Source organism: Mastigoproctus giganteus, chromosome 6, assembly GCF_048544385.1.
Source record: "Mastigoproctus giganteus isolate SK-2022 chromosome 6, ASM4854438v1, whole genome shotgun sequence".
Taxonomy (NCBI): Eukaryota; Metazoa; Arthropoda; class Arachnida; order Uropygi; family Thelyphonidae; genus Mastigoproctus; species Mastigoproctus giganteus.
Window position 1 is genome coordinate 148,996,536 of NC_143580.1, and position 20,203 is coordinate 149,016,738.

A 20,203-nucleotide genomic window follows, 5' to 3' on the forward strand; every position below is an offset into this window, starting at 1 on the left:
GATACTATCAGTGAGACTTAGTATCACTCAGATATATCAGATGTAGAATTTGAATAAGAAAGGACAGATACCCTAGAATCAAAGCAAAATAAGAGTTACCCCAGGGGGAAAAAAATACACGATGACACATTTTATCAAGAATATGAAATCTAGTCATAATCTCTTGCATTAAAATATGTCAAACAATTTATCTAAAAAGTTTGTGATATGTGACAAGCTAGTTTTGTGTATAGTACTTATACCCTATGTGTACTGTTGGAAAACTGTTCTCCTAAGCTTTGGTGGAAAGTGGTAACTACAAATGAAGAAAGTAGTACATTAAAGGTATTCTTCTGTAGGTGAAACAGTTTGTCTCTTTGACATTCCAAAATATGAAGAAGTTATATAGTACATAAATAAAAAGGTAAAAGTAACAAATATGATTGTACAAGGAAGTTTGAAATATGATAAATTATGGCATCATGCTTAGCATTGTAATAATTCCTCATTGCATCTGAGTGTGAGCGTGTATTCATCCAGGTTAAATAAAAACAAAAACAGAATACTTTTTAAAAAACACATAAGCACTGTTTGCTGTTATTATTTGGTTATCCATAAAAATATTAATAACTTTATTCTCCAGATTTTTAATTTCTAACACAATGCATATGACACCGCCCAGGGATGATGTCCTTCCTCAGTTTAATAATAAGCAATGAAGATTAATAAGAAATGTAAAGTTTATTAAAAACTAATATCAATAATGGCTCAATTACAAAGCAAATAAATGTACAGGGTGGTATTTCCTGCAGATCGAGTGTAAAAATAAATTGTATGAACCGAAAGAAGAAATATGAACCAAAACACTACCCACCCCTGTCGATATAATCACAATTATAAAAGGCCAATGTGCGACAGGTACAGAGACAGTACATCATGAATGTCAAAATGGGTTGAAGAACTGATCAGTATGGCACAAGATTAACAGCAAAATTTACCATAAACATTTTATACATATGGTAAAAAAAGTGCTGTTTTACCAACATTGTGCTGTCAAGGTGATTTGTGTGCTGATATGATCCAGTGAAATGTTACAATTTCATATATTCATATATATATTTAATACACTCATAGCTGTATGACTTCATTAATAAATTTGTTAAACTGTGTAAGTCGGCATAATCTAGCCAATTTGTTAAATGTATTGCATGCCTTTGTATTGGAAGCAGTGTGCTCCTGTATAGAATTCAGAGATAGTAAGTTGCGATCTGAGTTTTTGGATATGTTAACTGTTATATAACTGTAACTTAAATATAATCATATTTGGAGAACCAACTTGTCATCTAGTAGTGCTATTTGGAGAACATGTTTCTTGAACCAAATTGAAATGAATTGGTTGTGCAAAAAAAAAAAGTTTCCAGTACTTTCCAGTAATTGAAATTAAAGAAATGATGAAGCAATAGCTGTTTTGTAGTGTCAGTTTCACTGTAAAAACTTATCAGATGTGTGAAAGAAGAAAGACTTGATGTGCAGTGGTGTTTTCTTGGAAACTGATGTGCACAAGGAAGTTTGAAGTATGACAAATTATGCCATTATGCTTAGCATTGTAATAAATCCTCATTGCAATTCTCAGTGTAAATGTATATTCATCCAGGTAAAATAAAAACAAAAACAGAATACTTCTTATTTTTAATGTGATGCCACCATCCATTTGGCCATTTCAAGTTTATTACCATTTCAGTAGTGGATCACCGGGAATTGCAATATACTCATATGGGCACTGCTATTACTTTGTAGTGCAACATGAGGGCAAACTTATTGCAGTAGCTTCATAACCAGAGGATTAAAGACTACTGTGAAGACCTTAAATGTCCTTCCTGTAAAGGCAGTACAATTTAGCTGTAAATAGGCTTAAACAATAAAATATGATTGTTATTCATTTTTATCCTACTCTATGAGATAATTTTTATTTGGTAGCCTTCTTGTTTTTCATTATCTGAGATTGATTTTATTGTAGAAATTTAAATAACGTTTTATTTCTGTTTTATATTTCAGTTTCTAGTGTGCGTGTGTATATATATATATATATATATATATATATATATTTATATTTATTTATTTTTAAACAGATGCTTGCCATTTGCCAAAAGTGGTTGGTCCATGTGAAGGAGTTTATCCTTCTTGGTATTATGATGTTACACATGCTGCTTGTTCTTCTTTTACTTATAGTGGTTGCCTAGGAAATAATAACAGATTTATTAGCAAAGAACTTTGTGAACAAACTTGTATATATCAGGAATCTCTTGGTAAGTGATTCTCTTAAAATCTTAATTTGTAACTCATCACTTTTTAAATTTATCACTCTTTCCTTAAAGTAGCACATGCCACTTGCTCCCTTTTTTGCTCATAGCAGTTGTGTAGGAAATAATAACAGATTTATTCGGAAGGAACTTTGTGAACAAATTGCTAACATCAGGAATCTCTTGATAAGTGATTCTCTTGAAAAACATAATTTGTAACCTATACTCTTTAAATGTATCACTGTTTCCTTTAAGTTGCAAAAACAACCAATCTCTTACGAACTCTGTTGATGTAACAGACCTTAATTCAGGATCAGTGGCTAATCTTGTGGGATCTTTGAGTTGTGCTTTAAACATCTATATATATATATTTTTATCACATTCATTGCCTTTTCAACAACACATTCCACTTTCTTATTACTGTTTACAAATTCATGTTAATACATTCAGATAGAATAGTTCAGCTGTGCTATTTATATTTATTGTGCACCTGATAGGAAAAAATGAAAACTTTTGTCATTACTCTAGACTTACTATTTCCATAATACCATGAGAGAAAAGAAAGACTTCTAATATTTTTCCCATTGCACAAGACATAAATACATGCCATTAATGAATGCATGTCACTTGCATATGTAATGCAAGTGGTATGTATAATTATATTTACAACTCAACGTTTTAGTCACCTTACTGCTGCATGTGCAGCCACTTTGCTGCATGTGTAGCAGCAAGATGACTAAAGCAGGTGTACTAAAATAACTGAAACCCAAGTAATATTCACACTCAAATTCTTGGCATGAAAGTAGGTAGGCAGGCTCCAAATGGCTATGGAATATCCTTTGGGAGAGATGAGGCTGAATTGTCACTTGAATGAGACTGTGTACACTCAGAACTGCACAGTGTTGGCCCTGTAATATAGTACAGTAAAATTGGTTTCATTGGCTACTTTCATTATCAGCCTGTTCTTTTTTGAAGAAAACTGTCCTACTGGACTTGTAATGTGTTCAGTTACTGCCCAATGGTTCCAAATATAATTGTTGCCATTCAACAATTGCAACAATGATAATGCCTGGAAACAAAGTTTTTATGCAAGACCCTCCATATTGGGAGATTTATACAGGACCTACTATGGCAGAAACTTATTGACTACAGCATGGCTGTCTCATTCATTTGACCTCACTCCTTATGACTTTTGGCTGTTGGATTGTCTGAAGGTTATTGTTTAGCATGAAAAAATTGCTAACATAACAGCTCCAATGGATAGGATCACATGGCATGTGATAAACTTCACCCTCTGATATGCCGTGTCTGCAGTTGAATATGCTGTTACTCAGTTGCAGGTTCTGCTAAACAGTAGTGGTGACCACATCAAGGCACATGTTGAGTACTCATTGAGGTATCGCTTACTGCCATTCTGGATAGGAGGTACTGTATTGTTAATATCATGCTAATGTGCTTGAAAACAGTTACACCATGGTTATGTCATGTCTTGCTTATAATTTTGTTACATAAAATGTTAAGCAATAAAGTGATGATGTTACAGTACTGTTGTTAAAAGGAAGTACTGATATTAAAAGGAGGACAAAAGCACTTCTACCTGTATATAAACCAAATATCTATTTATTTAATTAGGAATTATATACAGATGGAATTCAGACATTTTGTAGTGCATTCCTACCACTTCTTCAGTGGTAGGAATGCACTATATACCTATCAGTAATGCACTGAAGGAAGTCAGAGTTAAGAAAGTAAATGAGGACTCAATCCTGGAACTCTTTGTGAAGGAAGAAATGGTCACAGGTCAGTTCCCACTGAAAGCATGTGTTTTTTCTATCTTATTTTGGTTGTAATATAAGCTTTTCATATTAAAAGGTTGTTTTAAAGCCATTGATGCTGAAATTGATAGCAGTAGATCCCCTCCCCGACATTGGGGATTTTCTCCATTTAGTAACACAAAATAAAATGAAAGTGACAGCAACAAGAATTAAATTGATCAGACTGCAGTTGGATGATTGAATGACTAGATGATAGTCAAATGATAGTCAAGTAAGTGGAATTCCTTCTAAGGAACCAAATTTTTCTCTGACATTTTTTATCTGTAAATGCACATGATCAGATAAGGTCAGAGAAAAATTGTTAATGAAAGAAAGAAGTCCATAATTTCTTTAACAAATGAGTTTAATAGGTTACAGGGACAGCAATTAACTATATATTAACCAAGCGGACTGCATTAGAAACTTATAGTTCCCAATAATTGACGAAAAAATGGAAGTGCATACCGAAGAGGCTATAACATAAGCGTACCTCTTCAATTCTTGAATATTAATCAAAGTTCAGCTAACCTATGCACAAACATTGTTTTTGGTTGTTGCCACTTCTAATACTTCACATGTAACTTCTGTTGAAAAGTGTACTAAAGGTCATGTTCTCCCTTCTGTGACAGTATCTAGAAATACATCCTCTCCATTAGGTCAGCAGAACTTAATAATCTGTAAAACCTCTGATAAAAGTGATTTAAACACTGGCAAATTTAAACACCTGAAAATTAAAGACTCGGTAACTAAGGTTCTTAAACAGGAACTAAAAGAAGTTAAAATTAAAACTCTTAGTTTAACAAGAAATGAAGATGTAATTATTGAGACTGCTTCACAAATTGATCTTACAACACTTGGCAAAGCTGTTATAGCATCTGATAAACATGATTTAAATAACACAACACTTCTAATATATAATATATCTAAGGCAGTGGTCTCCAAAGTGGGATGCGTGCACCCCTAGGGGTGTACGAGATGATTCATGGGATGCGCGGATGATCCACGGGGTGATTTGGTAAGCAGAGCGTGTGATGCAATCCTTCCGCTTCGATCAACACACCTATGTGAGGTGACTTTCTCTGCAATGACTATTATTAAAACCACATTTAGAAATATACTTAACTTGGAACCAGATCTTCGGGTAGCTATGTCCCAAAATACAAAAACCAAGATACACAGCAATGATGAAAAATATTCAAGCACATTGTTCCCACTAAAAAATGTTGTTGATTTGATTTATACCACTTTGTACTTAAATTTAAATTTCGTTTTGTGTTGTATTTTTGCATTGAATTAGATTGTGATCTTTTCAAATTATATGTGATTCTAAATATAATGTATACCTCAAACTCACAGAACCAACTTTTCATCTTCCTTGTTTATTCATTCAACTGCTGTTTTGTGGAACAACCTTCCTCCTTATGTATTTCCTGAAAATTGTCTGCAGAAGTTCAAGTCTAATGTCAACAAATATCTTCGTTCGTCTTCTTAACCTCCAACCCAAGCATGGTACTAAGTACTATAGGTTCTAATATCTCTTGTGTTTGGGGTTTTTATTAAAAAAAAAAAAAAATACCATGTAAATTCTTTATAAATAAAACAAATAGTATTACATTACATTTACTACAATTGTTACATTAATGATTTCATATCATTTTGTGCTTGAACTTCAATTTAATTTTGTTTTGTATTTTTTTATTTGTGATTTTATAAATGTGATTTTAGATATAATGCCTTCTATGTAAATGATTTATAAATTAAAAAAAAAATACAGTATATTAAACTTATATATTTAATTTTTTATTCCGGGATGCGTGCTAGTCCTTTTAAGTGAAATAAGGGTGCATGACCAAAAAGTTTGGAGACCACTGATCTAAGAAATTGACTAAAGAGAAAATGTTTCACAGCAATCTACAGGAATACAGATTTATTCATGGGGAGATTGTTCAGGAGACCGTATTTCATTTTAATACCCTTCTGTTCAAAAGTATTGTAAATTGGGTGATGGACTTTTTTTTTTTTTTGCCTAGAATTATAAAACACCTATTCACAGAATGATAGAATCTGTTTGAAATGCAGTGCTCACAAATTTGGAAAATTCACTGTCGTAATGAAATCTTTAAATGTTTACGATACAGGCTGTTCTCGACATTGTATTCATAATTCAATGTCTTGTGGACATTGTGCCAGTGGAAGCCATATATATTTGCTGATTGTCCACATAAAGATGAACCAGCAAAGTGCATAAATTGCAAAATAAGAAAAAGGGATCATAGCTATTCTGTTAGCAATGTTCATTGTCCAGAGTACTCAAGATGCTTGAATTTGCACATAGTGAACAAATAATGAATAATACAATTAATTATGATGATATTCTAGTAAAAACCAATATTTCAGGACGCCTCTGTAGCCAAGTGGGCAGGAGCAGCAGTGCGTAGCATACGCTTCCTGATTAGACCGGGGTTCAAGCCCGTGACCACTAAATATGGAGGATGCGGAAAGGTCAGGGAATGACCACTGCATATCCATGGAGCAATATGGCCTTAGTTGCTAATGCTGCTAAAAAAAAAAAAAAACCAAATAACAACAATAATAATAATAACAACCAATATTTCAGTTTCTAAACCAATTATGGTTACAGATCAAAACCAATGAAATCAGACTTGCTGCAGAAGACAATAATGTGGATATTATTTGTGTTCAAGAATCTTGTTATTCTAACATACCTTTTCAGCTATTCAGTGAGTTGTGGACTGATTCGATGTGCTATGACAGATGTGATTTTATATCACATAATTTATGTGACAGATGTGATATATTTATTCATTCAACTGCCGTTTTCTGGAACAACCTTCCTTCATATGTCTTTCCTGAAAATTACAGTCTACAGAAATTCAAGTCTAATGTCGACAAATATATTCTTTCATCTTCTCAACCTCCAACCCAAGCCTGGTACTAAGTACTATAGGTTCTAATACCTCTTGTCTTTGGGGTTTTCATAAAAAAAAAAAAAAATAAAAGCAGTATTATCATAATGCATCTGCATTACAGCACTTATACATATATTTTCTTTTTATCTTGCTTTTCTATACTTCTAACATAAATTGAACCATTGAGGCTAATTATGCGAGCATCACTAGACTCTGGGGAGATTCCCTTGGATTGGAAAAGTGCAAATGTATCTCCCATACATAAGGGTGGCTCTAAAAGTGAAGTTGGAAATTATCGACCTGTCAGTCTGACTTCAGCAGTAGGGAAAATCATGGAGGCAATGATCAAGGGTGGAATTCAGGATCATTTGGATTGAATTGAAATTCTCAAGGATACTCAGCATGGTTTTGTAAAGGGAAAATCATGTTTAACAAATCTGGTTCGCTATTTCGAAAGGGTCACTCACGAGCTGGATTTAGGAAATAATTTCGACATTATTTATTTAGATTTCAGCAAAGCTTTTGACTCAGTCCCACATGAGCGGTTGCTTTATAAGCTGGAACAGGTTGGAATCACTGGGAAAATCCTTAGATGGATAGAAGGATGGCTTCAGGGCAGGAGGCAGAGGGTTGTGATAAATGGCTATTCCTCAGATTGGGTTGATGTAAGAAGTGGGGTTCCCCAAGGATCAGTATTAGGACCACTGTTGTTTTTAATTTTCATAAACGACATTGATGAAGGGATAGAGGGCGTGATATCTAAATTTGCAGATGATGTTAAAATTGGTATAGTAGTTAATGATCACTGTCAAGCTGAGCTTCTTCAGAGAGACCTAGGTAGACTTCAGGAATGGTCAGAAAAATGGCAGCTGTGCTTTAATCCAACAAAGTGTAAGGTATTACACTTGGGAAACAGTAATCCCAAAAAAACTTATTCACTTGGTGGAGTTCAACTAAACCCAGTACTGGAGGAAAGGGACTTGGGTGTTATGATACGGTCAGACATGAAATTCTCTGAGCATTGTAAACAGGTTACAAGGAAGGCCCATGGTGTCCTATCGATGATCTATCGAACTTTTGCAAGTAGAGATAGGGACGTGATAATCCCATTATATAAGGCTTATGTTAGACCACACTTGGAATACTGTGTTCAAGTATGGAGACCGCACCTAAAGAAAGACATCGAGCTTCTTGAAAGGGTGCAAAGAAGGGTAACTCGCCTGGTGAGATCGGCAAAAGGGCGTCCTTATGAAGAAAGACTTCGAATATGTGGGTTGCAGAGTTTGTAAACTTAGACACCTTAGAGGAGATTTGATTGAGGTGTTTAAGGCTCTGAGAGGCATCAGTAAAATGAATGAGGACAAAATTTTCAAGATTATAAATGATGCTAGAACTAGGGGACATAAATTCAAGTTACGGGGGGGGGAAATGTTTAGATTGGACTGCAGGAAGTTTTATTTTAGCCAGCGAGTTATAAATTACTGTAATAAGTTGCCTTCATGGGTGGTAGAGGCCAACAGTTTGGGGAAATTCAAAGGTCATCTGGATAGTACTTTCGGGTAAGGGAAGCGCATAGGATGATAGATTTAATTTCCTTTTTATTTATTTTTTATTTTATTTTTTTATGTATTAATTATTATTATTTAGTTATTTATTTATTTTTTTTTTGTTTTTATCATTGTTTTGTTCGGATTTTTTTTTTGGCTGGTGCAGCATAAGCCATAGGCTTTCTTGCACCGTGCGGATTACTAATACTAAATACTAATACTAAATGCATCTCTGATGTATCTTGTAAAACGTTTTTGATTCCTTGACTTCTACTAAAATTGTAATTTGCTCTGATTCAAAATCTCAACTTTGGTACTGCTGTACTGTTCATTCCAGAGAAAACCTTTTGGAAAACTATTTCCACTAATGTTTTGAATATCTTAAACAAATCTCATTTACATGAATTTAGAAAGAATGTAGAGCTCCTGGAATGAATACAGAGAAGGGCAATGAGATTGGTGAATGGAAAGGGTTGCTCTTATCAAAAAGGCTTCAGTTCTGCAAATTGCAGGGTCTGGAGACTATGCACCTGCAAGGTGATCAGATTAAGGTATACACCTTGAATGGTTTGAGCAAGCTCAATACTGATGGGATTCTTCCTATTGCCTGAGGGGACATAAATTTAAATTGAGTAAAGGTAGTTGTAGAATAGATTTGCATAAAATTGTCTTTAGCAGTGGGTAAAGAAATAAAAAAATAAAAATAAATTCAAGGCAGAACTAGACAAACATTTGGAGTGAATGGATAGGTGAAATGGGAAGGTGTTTTTTTTTTTATATGATGCTGTAAATGCTTGCTTTTTTGCATCAAATGCCTCTACTAATGCTAATTATCTGTGCAGGAAACTTGTTCCAACTATCAATGACTTGCTGGCTAAAAGAAAACCTCCTTCAATCTAATCAAAACCTCAAGCCCTGTAATTTGAATTTATGACCTGTAGTTCTGGATTGTTTAGTACATAGTGTATAGTGGTATTTGTAATGCAGTTCTGGGGGGGGGTCCCCCCAACTTTGCATCATGCAATGTGATGAATACAAAATTCTGTAAAGGCTTTCTGAAGGTTATAGCATTGCTTATTGGAGGCTTGAAGTGGTGAAACACATGTTTAGTCTCTAGAGCAAAGTAGTAGTAGTAGTAGTGGCATGTGATGCAAGAAAGCAAATGTATGAGCTTATGCAGCATCAGCCAAAAAAAAAAAAAAAAAAATCACACCATTCCCTACAAATGCCTGTCCAGTTCCTCCTTAAATTTATTCAACCTATCAACTTCCACAACGACAGATGAAAGTTTGTTCCAGCAATTAACCACCCGCTGGCTAAAGGCAAATTTCCGCACATCTATTCTACATCTGTCCTTTCGTAATTTGAATTTATGCCCCCTTAGGTTCGTAATCTGAACAAGTGGAAGGATCCCATCAGAATTCAGCGTGCTGAACCCATTCAAGGCGTTATACACCTCAATCAGATCACCGCACAGGTGCCTAGTTTCCAGCCACTGCAATTTGCAGAACTTAAGCCTCTGTTGGTAACAGGATATCTTCAATCCCCTCACCAATCTTGTTGCCCTTCTCTGTTCACACTCAAGTAAATCTACATCCTTCTTAAAATGATTCCTCCAGACCTGTACGCAGTACTCAAGGCGTGGCCTGACCATTGCCTTATACAGAGGGAATAATCACCTCCTTTTCCCTGCTAGCAAAATTCCTATATATCATTGACAAAACCCCATGACCTGCCCTGGCAGCCTGTCTGCATTGCTCAGAAAACTTCATATCTGCCTGCACAATTACTCCCAAGTCTTTTTCATTTTCTACCACCTTAGGTGTAGTACCACAGAGTTGGTATGTTTCTCTGGGGTTACTTCTACCCATATGCAGTACTTTGCATTTGTCAAGGTTAAACTTCAGTTGCCACTTCTTAGCCCATCTGCCCAAATTATCTAGATCCTGTTGCAGTAGCACACTGCCATTACTGTCATTAACAACCCTGCCAACCTTTGTATCATCTGCAAACTTCGACATTAAGCCTGATATACCTTCATCAATATCATTGATAAATATACAAAACAACAGTGGACCTAACACCGAACCCTGTGGGACTCCACTAATAACATTAGTCCAAGAAGAGCAGCACCCATTGATTACCACCCTCTGTCTTCTCGCACAACCATCCTTTTATCCATTGTAGCAACTTACCCTTAATACCATCCTGCTCCAATTTGTACAGTAGTCTTCCATGCGCAACGGTGTCAAAAGCTTTCCTGAAATCCAAATATATGATATCAAGTTTCTGGCATCCCCCCCCCATACTTCTCTTTCTGCCCATGCACGGTACTAAGTACTATAGGTTTTGATACAGTTCGTGTTTGGGGTTTCCATAAAAAAAAAAAAAAATATATATATATATATATATATATATATGATGCAAGAAAGAAAGCTTATGCAGCATGAGCCAAAAAAAAAAAACAAAAGGACAGGTATTTCGTTCGAAATACCTGTCCTGCCCAGCGTTAAGTTTATTTAGGCCAACAAGGGATGGAAGTCTGTTCCACCAACCAACTACCCGCTGGCTAAAGGCAAATTTCCACACATCTATCCTACATCTATCTTTCCTCAATTTGAATTTATGCTCTCTCAGGTGATTATTCTGAGCAAGAGGAAGAATCCCATTGGCATTGAGCATACCCAAACCATTCAAGGCTTTATACACCTCTATCAGATCACCTCGCCAGTGCCTAGTCTCCAGACACTGTAATTTGCAAAACCTAAGCCTTTCTTTGTAAGACAAACCCTTTGTTCCATTCACTAATAGTAGTAGTAGTAGTAGTAGTAGTAGTAGTGGCACTTGATGCAAGAAAGCAAGTGTAGGAGCTTATGCAGCATCAGCCAAAAAAAAAAAAAAAAAATCACACCATACCCTCCAAATGCCTGTCCAGTTCCTCCTTAAATTTATTTAACCTATCAACTTCCACAACGACAGATGGAAGTTTGTTCCAGCAATTAACCACCTGCTGGCTAAAGGCAAATTTCCGCACATCTATTCTACATCTATCCTTTCTTAATTTGAACTTATGTCCCCGTAGGTTCGTATTCTGAACAAGTGGGAGGATCCCATCAGAATTCAGCGTGCTCAACCCATTCAAGGCCTTATAGACCTCAATCAGATCACCGCGCAGGTGGCTAGTCTCCAGCCACTGCAATTTGCAGAACTTAAGCCTCTCTTGGTAAGAGGATCCCTTCATTCCCCTCACCAATCGTGTTGCTCTTCTCTGTACACGCTCAAGCAAATCTACATCCTTCCTAAAATGAGGCCTCCAGACCTGTACGCAGTACTCAAGGCGTGGCCTGACCATTGCCTTATACAGAGGGACAATCACCTCCTTTTCCCTGCTAGCAAAATTCCTATATATCATTGACAAAACCCCATGACCTGCCCTAGCAGCCTGTCTACATTGCTCAGAAAACTTCATATCTGACTGCACAATTACTCCCAGGTCTTTTTCATTTTCTACCACCTTAAGTGTAGTACCACACAGTTGGTACGTTTCTCTGGGGTTACTTCTACCCATATGCAGTACTTTGCATTTGTCAAGGTTAAACTTCAGTTGCCACTTCTTAGCCCATCTGCCCAAATTATCTAGATCCTGTTGCAGTAGCACACTGCCATTACTGTCATTAACAACCCTGCCAACCTTCGTATCATCTGCAAACTTCGACATTAAGCCTGATATACCTTCATCAATATCATTGATAAATATACAAAACAACAGTGGACCCAACACCGAATGTTATTAGTGGAGTCCCTGTGGGACTCCACTAATAACATTAGTCCACGAAGAGCAGCACCCATTGATTACCACCCTCTGTCTTCTCCCACTTAACCATCCTTTTATCCATTGTAGCAACTTACCCTTAATACCATTCTGCTCCAATTTGTACAGTAGTCTTCCATGCGCAACAGTGTCAAAAGCTTTCCTGAAATCCAAGTATATGATATCAAAATTATTTTTTGCATCCAGTTCCTTTGTGACCACATCATAATAACCAATCAAATTTGTCAGACAAGACTTTCCCTTAACAAACCCATGCTGTGTCTGAATTATTGCTGCAGTCTTGTCTAGATGATCCTGCAATGCATCTTTAACCAGTGACTCCATTATTTTACCCGGAACAGAAGTTAAACTAACTGGTCTGTAATTACTCGATTAATCTTGTCTGTAATTAACCTTGTTGCCCTTCTCTGTACTCATTCCAGCAGCTCTACATCCTTCTTGAAATGAGGCCTCCAGACCTGTATACAGTACTCAAGGTGTGGCCTGACCATTGCCTTATACAAGGGAATAATCACCTCCTTATCCCTGCTAGAAAAATTCCTTTATATCATTGACAAGATACCATTGGCTACTCTTGCAGCCCGTCTGCACTGCTCAGAAAACTTCATATCTGCCTGCCCAATTATCCCCAGGTCCTTTTCATTCTCTACCACTGTCAGTGTAGTACCACAGACAGTGCCTGCATCCAGTTCTTTTGTGACTGCATCATAGAGTTGATGTATTGCTCTGGGGTTACTGTTTCCCATACATAGTACTTTACATTTGTCAATGTTAAACTTCATTTGCCACATCTCAGCCCATCTGCTTAACCTTTCCAGATTCTGTTGCAGCAGCATAGCGTCAGTAGTGTCCTTAACAATCCTGCCAACCTTTGTATCATCCGCAAACTTGGACATTAAGTTTGATATACCATCATCAATATCATTTATAAATACAGAAAACAACAATGGACCCAATACTGAACCCTGAGGGACTCCACTAATAACATTAGTCCACGATGAGCAGTGTCCTTTGATTACCACTCTGTCTTCTCCCCCTCAACCATCCCTTTATCCATAGCAGCAATTTGCCTCCAATGCCACACTGCTCCAATATGTGCAGCAGTCTTCCATGTGCAACGGTGTCAAAAGCCTTTCTAAGATCCAAATATATAATATCAAAGTTATTTCCTGCATCCAGTTCTTTTGTGACTGCATCATAGTATCCAATCAAATTGGTCAGGCAAGACTTTCCCTTAACAAAACCATGCTGTGTCCGAGCTATAACTGAAGTCTTGTCTAGATGATCCTGCAGTGCTTCTTTAACCAGTGCCTCCATTAATTTTCCGGCACCTCCGTAGCCAGGTGGGCAGGAGCAGCAGTGTGTAGCACATGCTTCTTGATTAGACCGGGTTTCGAGCCCGTCACCACCAAATACGGCGGATGCGGAAAGGTCAGGGAATGACCACCGCATATCCCTGGAGCAATATGGCCTTAGTTGCTAATGCTCCTAAAAACCAAATAATAACCACAACAACATCCATTAATTTTTCTGGAACAAGTTAAACTCACAGGTCTATAATTAATTGTGTCAGATCCTCCTTTGTGAATTGGGGTCACATTTGCACATCTCCAGTCTATGGGTACCTCCCCTGAGTCCAAGGAAGCTCTCATAATTATGCTTTGCTAAAGGTTTGCTTACTTCCTTTGCTGCCTCCTTTATTATAACTGGATAGATCCCATCCACCCCGGTTTCCTTTTTTATGTTTATCCTCAACAATTTCTCCTCCACTTTCCTCTTAGTTATTACAAAATCATCTAGCTCACTGCAAGAGTTTACTTCACCTCTGGCATTCCCCTTCCTGAATAACTCCTCATGTATGAATGTAGATGGAAAATACTTGTTTAGTTTGTTAGCCACCTGAGCAGGATCCTCAACTGTTGAACCATCAACATCCAGTGGACCAATCTGATTCATCCCTTTCCTTCTTGAGTTTAAATAGATAAAGAACTCTTTTCTGTTTTGCTTTGCATCCTTTGCCAAGGATTTCTCATAATCTGCCTTTGTCTGCCTAATCTCCTTTGTGACTTGATTACAGACCAGCTTATATCTATCATAGGCTTCCATGTCACCCATTAATTTATATGTATCCCATGCATTTTTCTTCTCTGCCATATGTCTCATTAGTTCATCTGACATCTGTTTAGGCCTAAACCTTGAACAATATTTCTTAGTTGGCATGTAAAGCCTAGTAGCTTCCAAGATAAGTTCTTTGAATGCTTCCCATTTTGAATTTTCTGTTGGTAACATCATCAGTTGGTCCCACTCTATATAGAATTTAAAAACTGTCTCAGACTGTCGTAGTCGCCTCTATGAAAGGAAAAACCCTTCCCTTTACCCCTGATGGTAATTACCTCTTTGAGTAAATCACACTTCAGTACAATGTGATCACTGCCACTTAGTGGTTCCTTTATCTGCAGATTCTTAATGCATGAACAATGACTACTGATAATCAGATCAAGAGTATTACTCCCTCTAGTTGCCTTCTGAACATGCTGATGTAGAAAACAACCATCCAATGAATCCACAAAAGCCTTGCTAGTGTGTGAGTGACCAACCCACAAATTCCAGTCAATATCTGGGAAATGGAAATCCCCCATTATAAGACTCTCTGATTTACTGGCCCACTCTAATTTCCTGTACAGTTTCTTATTATACTCATCAGAGTCAGTAGGCCTATAGCACACTCCTACTCTCAATTTTGATCTCCCCCTGCTTATGTCACACCAAACTGACTCAACACTGCACTGTCCAGCGATGTCACTGGCTTCACTTCCTTGGATTTTGTGTGTTTCTTTACTAATAGCATAACCCCTCCTCTCTTCCTATTACACCCAGGTCCTTTTCGGTCTCTACCACTGTCAGTGTAGTACCATAGAGTTGATACGTTACTCTGGGTTTACTGCTTCCCATATGTAGTACTTTACATTTGTCAATGTTAAACTTCATTTGCCACCTTTCAGCCCATCTGCTCAACTTTTCTAGATCCTGTTGCAGCAGCATACTGTCATTAGTGTCCATACTCATGCAGTCTTCTGGCATTCATCTCATTTGTTTGACTCTTTCTTACTGGTCTTTACTCCAACTTACTAGTATTTTTCAGTTGCAATGCGGCCCCAGCTGCATTTCATGCAGGTCAGGGAGGAATATAGTGTGTTGGTGTTGTTAGTATATAGATCAGGTTGTGTTAATACCTTAAGCTAAATAAATTATATATATATATATATATATATTTTTTTTTTTTTTTTTTAAGTGTGTATTCATGCAGCCAATTACATTCATTCCTTTACTCATTCTGTTTTACCACAACACTTATTCATTTTCTCTTGCTCCCTTACTGGGAGCTCAGTAAGTGAGTAAGAGAGTGACCCACTGAAAGAGAGTGGGTCACTCTCTTTCACAAAAACTAACATCCATTCCTTTTTACCACAACTCCTTACTTAATTACTTATTACTTAATCATTCAGTGCCCAGCACATTTACTCTGTGTTTCATACTCTTTCACTTATTTAATTCATTCATCTACATTGCATCCCTTTGATACTAGCTTACTAATATTTTTCAGCTATGTTGCTTTCCTGGCTGCCTGTACATCTCTCCCTTCCCTACAATATTACATAGTGGGTGCATAAGCTTCCAGGTCCCTACACAGGGCAGGGTGTTCCTGGGGGGGGAACTCTGGTTTTGTCAAGGGAAATATCTGTCAGGGAGCTGGAAACAGCTGCTCTGTCAGGTTAAAATGTCATCATCTGGGCATGTTGAGAGACACTGGCATTTTTTGGTTATTGGTTATTGTTTGGCTGCTGGGAGGGCTGAATTGCCCTTTGGATATTCCTTGGCATTTCAAATATTTTTTTTGTGAAATTTTTGAAAGCTTTGTAATTTTCTTCTATTATAAACAAGTGTTCTTGTCCAATGGAGAGGGGACCATTGGACAAGAATGTGTGCCCAGTCTTCACTCTCACCACAGGTACAGTTTGGGTCATCAGTCAGGAGGTTAATTTTGCTTTTAGGGAGCAGTGACCTGTCAGTGTAAAGGTAGTCCAGTATAAAGAGTCCAGTGGCGTATCACTTCGGTGGTTTTAGGCTAACCATTGCCACCTGAGGCAGAAACCTTTTGGTAACCAGACCTCTGGTTTCCTGCTCCCAATTTATTTGCCATAGCTCATGGAGCTTTGTGGCTATTCATTTCCTTTCAGCCTTGGGGTTGTTGGCTGTGTCAAGGGATATCCCCAGAAATTCTGTGGTGATGCCCTTTTGAGCGTATAGTATAAGCCTCTTTTGGCTACTTCCAAGTAAATTGGGAGAGCGCCAGCCAGCACCTGCTGTTCAGGCGTGCTTACAGTACAGCATGCTCTGGTAATAGTGAGAAGTATTGTTCTCTGAATTGTCTCTAATTTGTTCTTGTTTCTGACTATGGCTGTGTGGGTAAACTACACACCTGCTCCATAGGTGATGACAGGCAAGAACACTACTTGGTATATGATTGCCAGGGTCCTTCTTTTGAGCCCTCAGTCAGCCCAACTGATCCTGGCAATCATGCCTGCATATTTTTCTCACTTTTTTTTTTTTGCCAAATGTGCCAAAAAGTTAATTTTGAGTCAAAAACAACCCCTAGGTATTTTTGTTCTGATACCATTTTTATGGTTTTTCCATTAATTTTAATTTGAGGGAGTCTTAGGTTTCCTTTCAAAAATATTTATTTAGTTGTTTTGGGTGATATCCTCAGCATGTGCATTTGTGCCCACTCCTGAAATTGCATGAATGGCGGAATTTAATCTTTGTTCTACAACCACACTTGTGTTTCCTTTTACAAGGAGGATCAAATTGTCTGCAAAGGCTAGGCTTTCCACTTGGTCCAGATACAAAGCCAGAAATTCATCTCAAACAATTGTCCAGAAGAAAGGGCCAAGGATTGAGCCCTTCAATGACATGGCCTGTAAACCTTTGTTTACAGGGCATGTCAATTCCTGGTACCGTGTGTGAACTGAGACACTTCTGTCTTTAAGGTAGCTGTTTATTATCTTATAAAGGTTTTGTGGGACATTTGTCTGGCCTTGTCTCCTAAGGACACACTGCCACCAGAGTGAATCAAATGCCACAGCAAAGTCTATAGAAACTGCTAACATGTAATTTTCCTCTGTATTTTTTACTGTTGTCAGTAGCTGGTGCATCACATCCTCTGTACAATTACCCTGCTTAAAACCATACTGATTATTTGCGTGAAAGCCTGCTGCTGTATAATACACAGATATCCTATTGTAAATTAGTCTTTCATATATTTTACTTAGTAATTTTACCTATTTTACCTCCTTCTACAACAGAAGAATTAGAAATTGCTCTAACCAAAACCAGGGCTTTTGTTGTTTTTGGTTTTGGTTAGAGCTATTTCTAATTCTTCTGTTGTAGAAGGAGGTGCTATGTTGGCATTTTCATATTCAGTATTTTCTTTTATAATGTCATTCTGAGTAAGGGAATAATCTCCAGTCTCAGTCTGGATAATAGTATCAAAGATTTTGTTCACAGACTCTACCCAACACAGGGTTAGGGTTCCATCTGGTTTAACTGTAGTTTCATCTCCTCTTAGAAACTTGTTGGTCACTATTCCCTAGACAACTCCCGAAGGGTCATTTTTTACACAAGTTTCCACCAAGTGGGAACAGCAGCGGCCTTGTGGATGGGGTACTGGGGGTTTCAAGGACTAATGGCAGTCTTCATGAAACATAGAAATACATAGGCTGTGTTAGGGTAACTAAGAATAAGAATAGGTGCATGTACACCATTGCTAGAAGTATAGTAAATAAATTTGATGAATTTGAAGTGCTGGTCAAGACATCAAAGGTGGATATTGTTGGGATATCAGAGATGTGGTGTCATGCAGTCCTAACATCTGTGTGATGTTAGGACTGAGTGACATCAGAGATGTGAGAATTAACAAAGGAGAATTCCGCAGTCCTAACATCTTTGGTGTCACACAGATGTTAGGACTGCAGAATTCAAATTTGGGGAGTGTAAGTACAGAAAGGATAGATAGGATAGGAAGGGAGGTGGGATTATGCTGTTAATTAAGAAAAAAATAAAATCTAAGGAAGTGCATCCAGTTTACATAAAAGGACTGTGCAATGTTGAGTCAGTTTGGTGTGATATAAGCACTGGAAAAGCAAAATTAAGAGTAAGAGTGTGTTATAGGACTAATGACTGTAATGAGTGATTTGTACAGAGAAATAGAGTGGGCCAATAAATCAGAATGTCTTATAATGGGGGATTTTAACTTCCCAGATATTGATTGGAACTCGTGGGTTGGTCGCTAACACACACTCTAGCAAGACTTTCGTAAATTTATTGGAGGATCGTTTCGGCAGCAACATGTTCAAGATGCAGCCAGAGGGAGTAATTCCCTTGATCTGATTATCAGCAGTAATGATTAATGCAATAAGAATTTGCAGATAAAGGACACACTAGGTGACAGTGATTACAGTGTACTGATGTGGGATTTACTTAAACCTATATAATTACCATCAGGGGTAAAGGGAAATGTTTTGCTACTGTAAAGGTGACTACATTGGTCTCAGACAGTTTTTAAATTCTGTACAGTCGGACAAACTGATGGACAAAGTCGGACAAAGGTTTTTCATACAAATTAAGAAATATTTTCAAGGTTTAGGCCTAAATGGATGTCAGATGAACTAATGTGACTTGTGACAGAGAAATTTTACCTCTTTTGGTAAAAAAGAACAAAAAAAATGCATGGGATGCATATAAATTATCAGGCGACACAGAAGCCTATGGCAGATATAAGCTAGTCTCTAATCAAGTGACAAGGAGATTACGCAAGCGAGGCAGATTACAAGAAATCTTTGGCAAAGGATGCTAAGAAAAACAGCAAGGACTTCTTTACTTCTATAAACTCTAAAAGGAAGGGGATGAAGCAGATTGGTCCACTTGATATCGATGGTTCGATTGTTGGTGATCCTGCTCAGATAGCTAATATTCTGAATGAGTATTTTGCACCTACATTCACACATTAGGAGTTATTAAGGGAGGAAAATGCCAGAATTTTATCAAACTGTAACAGGTTGCTTAATGATTTTATAATAACTGAGAGCAAAATGGAAGAGAAATTGTTGAAGTTAAACATAAGAAAGGCAGCTGGGGTGGATGGGATCTATCCAGTTATATTAAAGGAGGCAGCAGAGGAACTAAGCAAACCCTTAGCCATAATTATGAGTGCATCCTTGGTCTCGGGAAGTCCCCACGGATTGGAGAAGTGCAAATGTAACCCAAATTCACAAAGGGGAGGATCTAAGGGCAACACGAATAATTACAGACCAGTTAGTTTAACTTCTCTGGCGCCTCCGTAGCCAGGTGGGAAGGAGCAGCAGTGCGTAGCACACGCTTCTTGATTAGACCCGGGTTCGAGCCCGTCACCACCAAATACGGAGGATACGGAAAGGTCAGGGAATGACCGCCGCATATTCCGGAGCAATATGGCCTTAGTTGCTAATGCTCCTAAAAACCAAATAACAAGTTTAACTTCTATTCTGGGTAAAATAATGGAGTCACTGGTTAAATATGCATTGCAGGATCATCTAGATAAGACTCCAGCAATAATTCAGACACAGCATGGGTTTGTTAAGGAAAAGTCTTTCTGACTAATTTGATTGGATACTATGATGTGGTTACAAAGGAACTTGATGCAAAAAATAATTTTGATATTATATACTTTGATTTCAGAAAAGCTTTCGATACCGTTGCAAATGGA

The 20,203-nt window shown here is 37.4% G+C and overlaps 1 protein-coding gene across 1 annotated transcript in view; it reads left to right on the plus strand.

Moving 5' to 3' along the window:
- The window catches only part of LOC150084650 (papilin-like), a 967,274-nt gene that overhangs the window by 575,649 nt on the left and 371,422 nt on the right, over positions 1-20,203 (plus strand). The window contains exon 22 of the mRNA XM_090376529.1: positions 2,109-2,285. Within this exon, the coding sequence (XP_090232655.1) occupies positions 2,109-2,285 (177 nt within the window). The remainder of the gene's footprint in view (positions 1-2,108; positions 2,286-20,203) is intronic.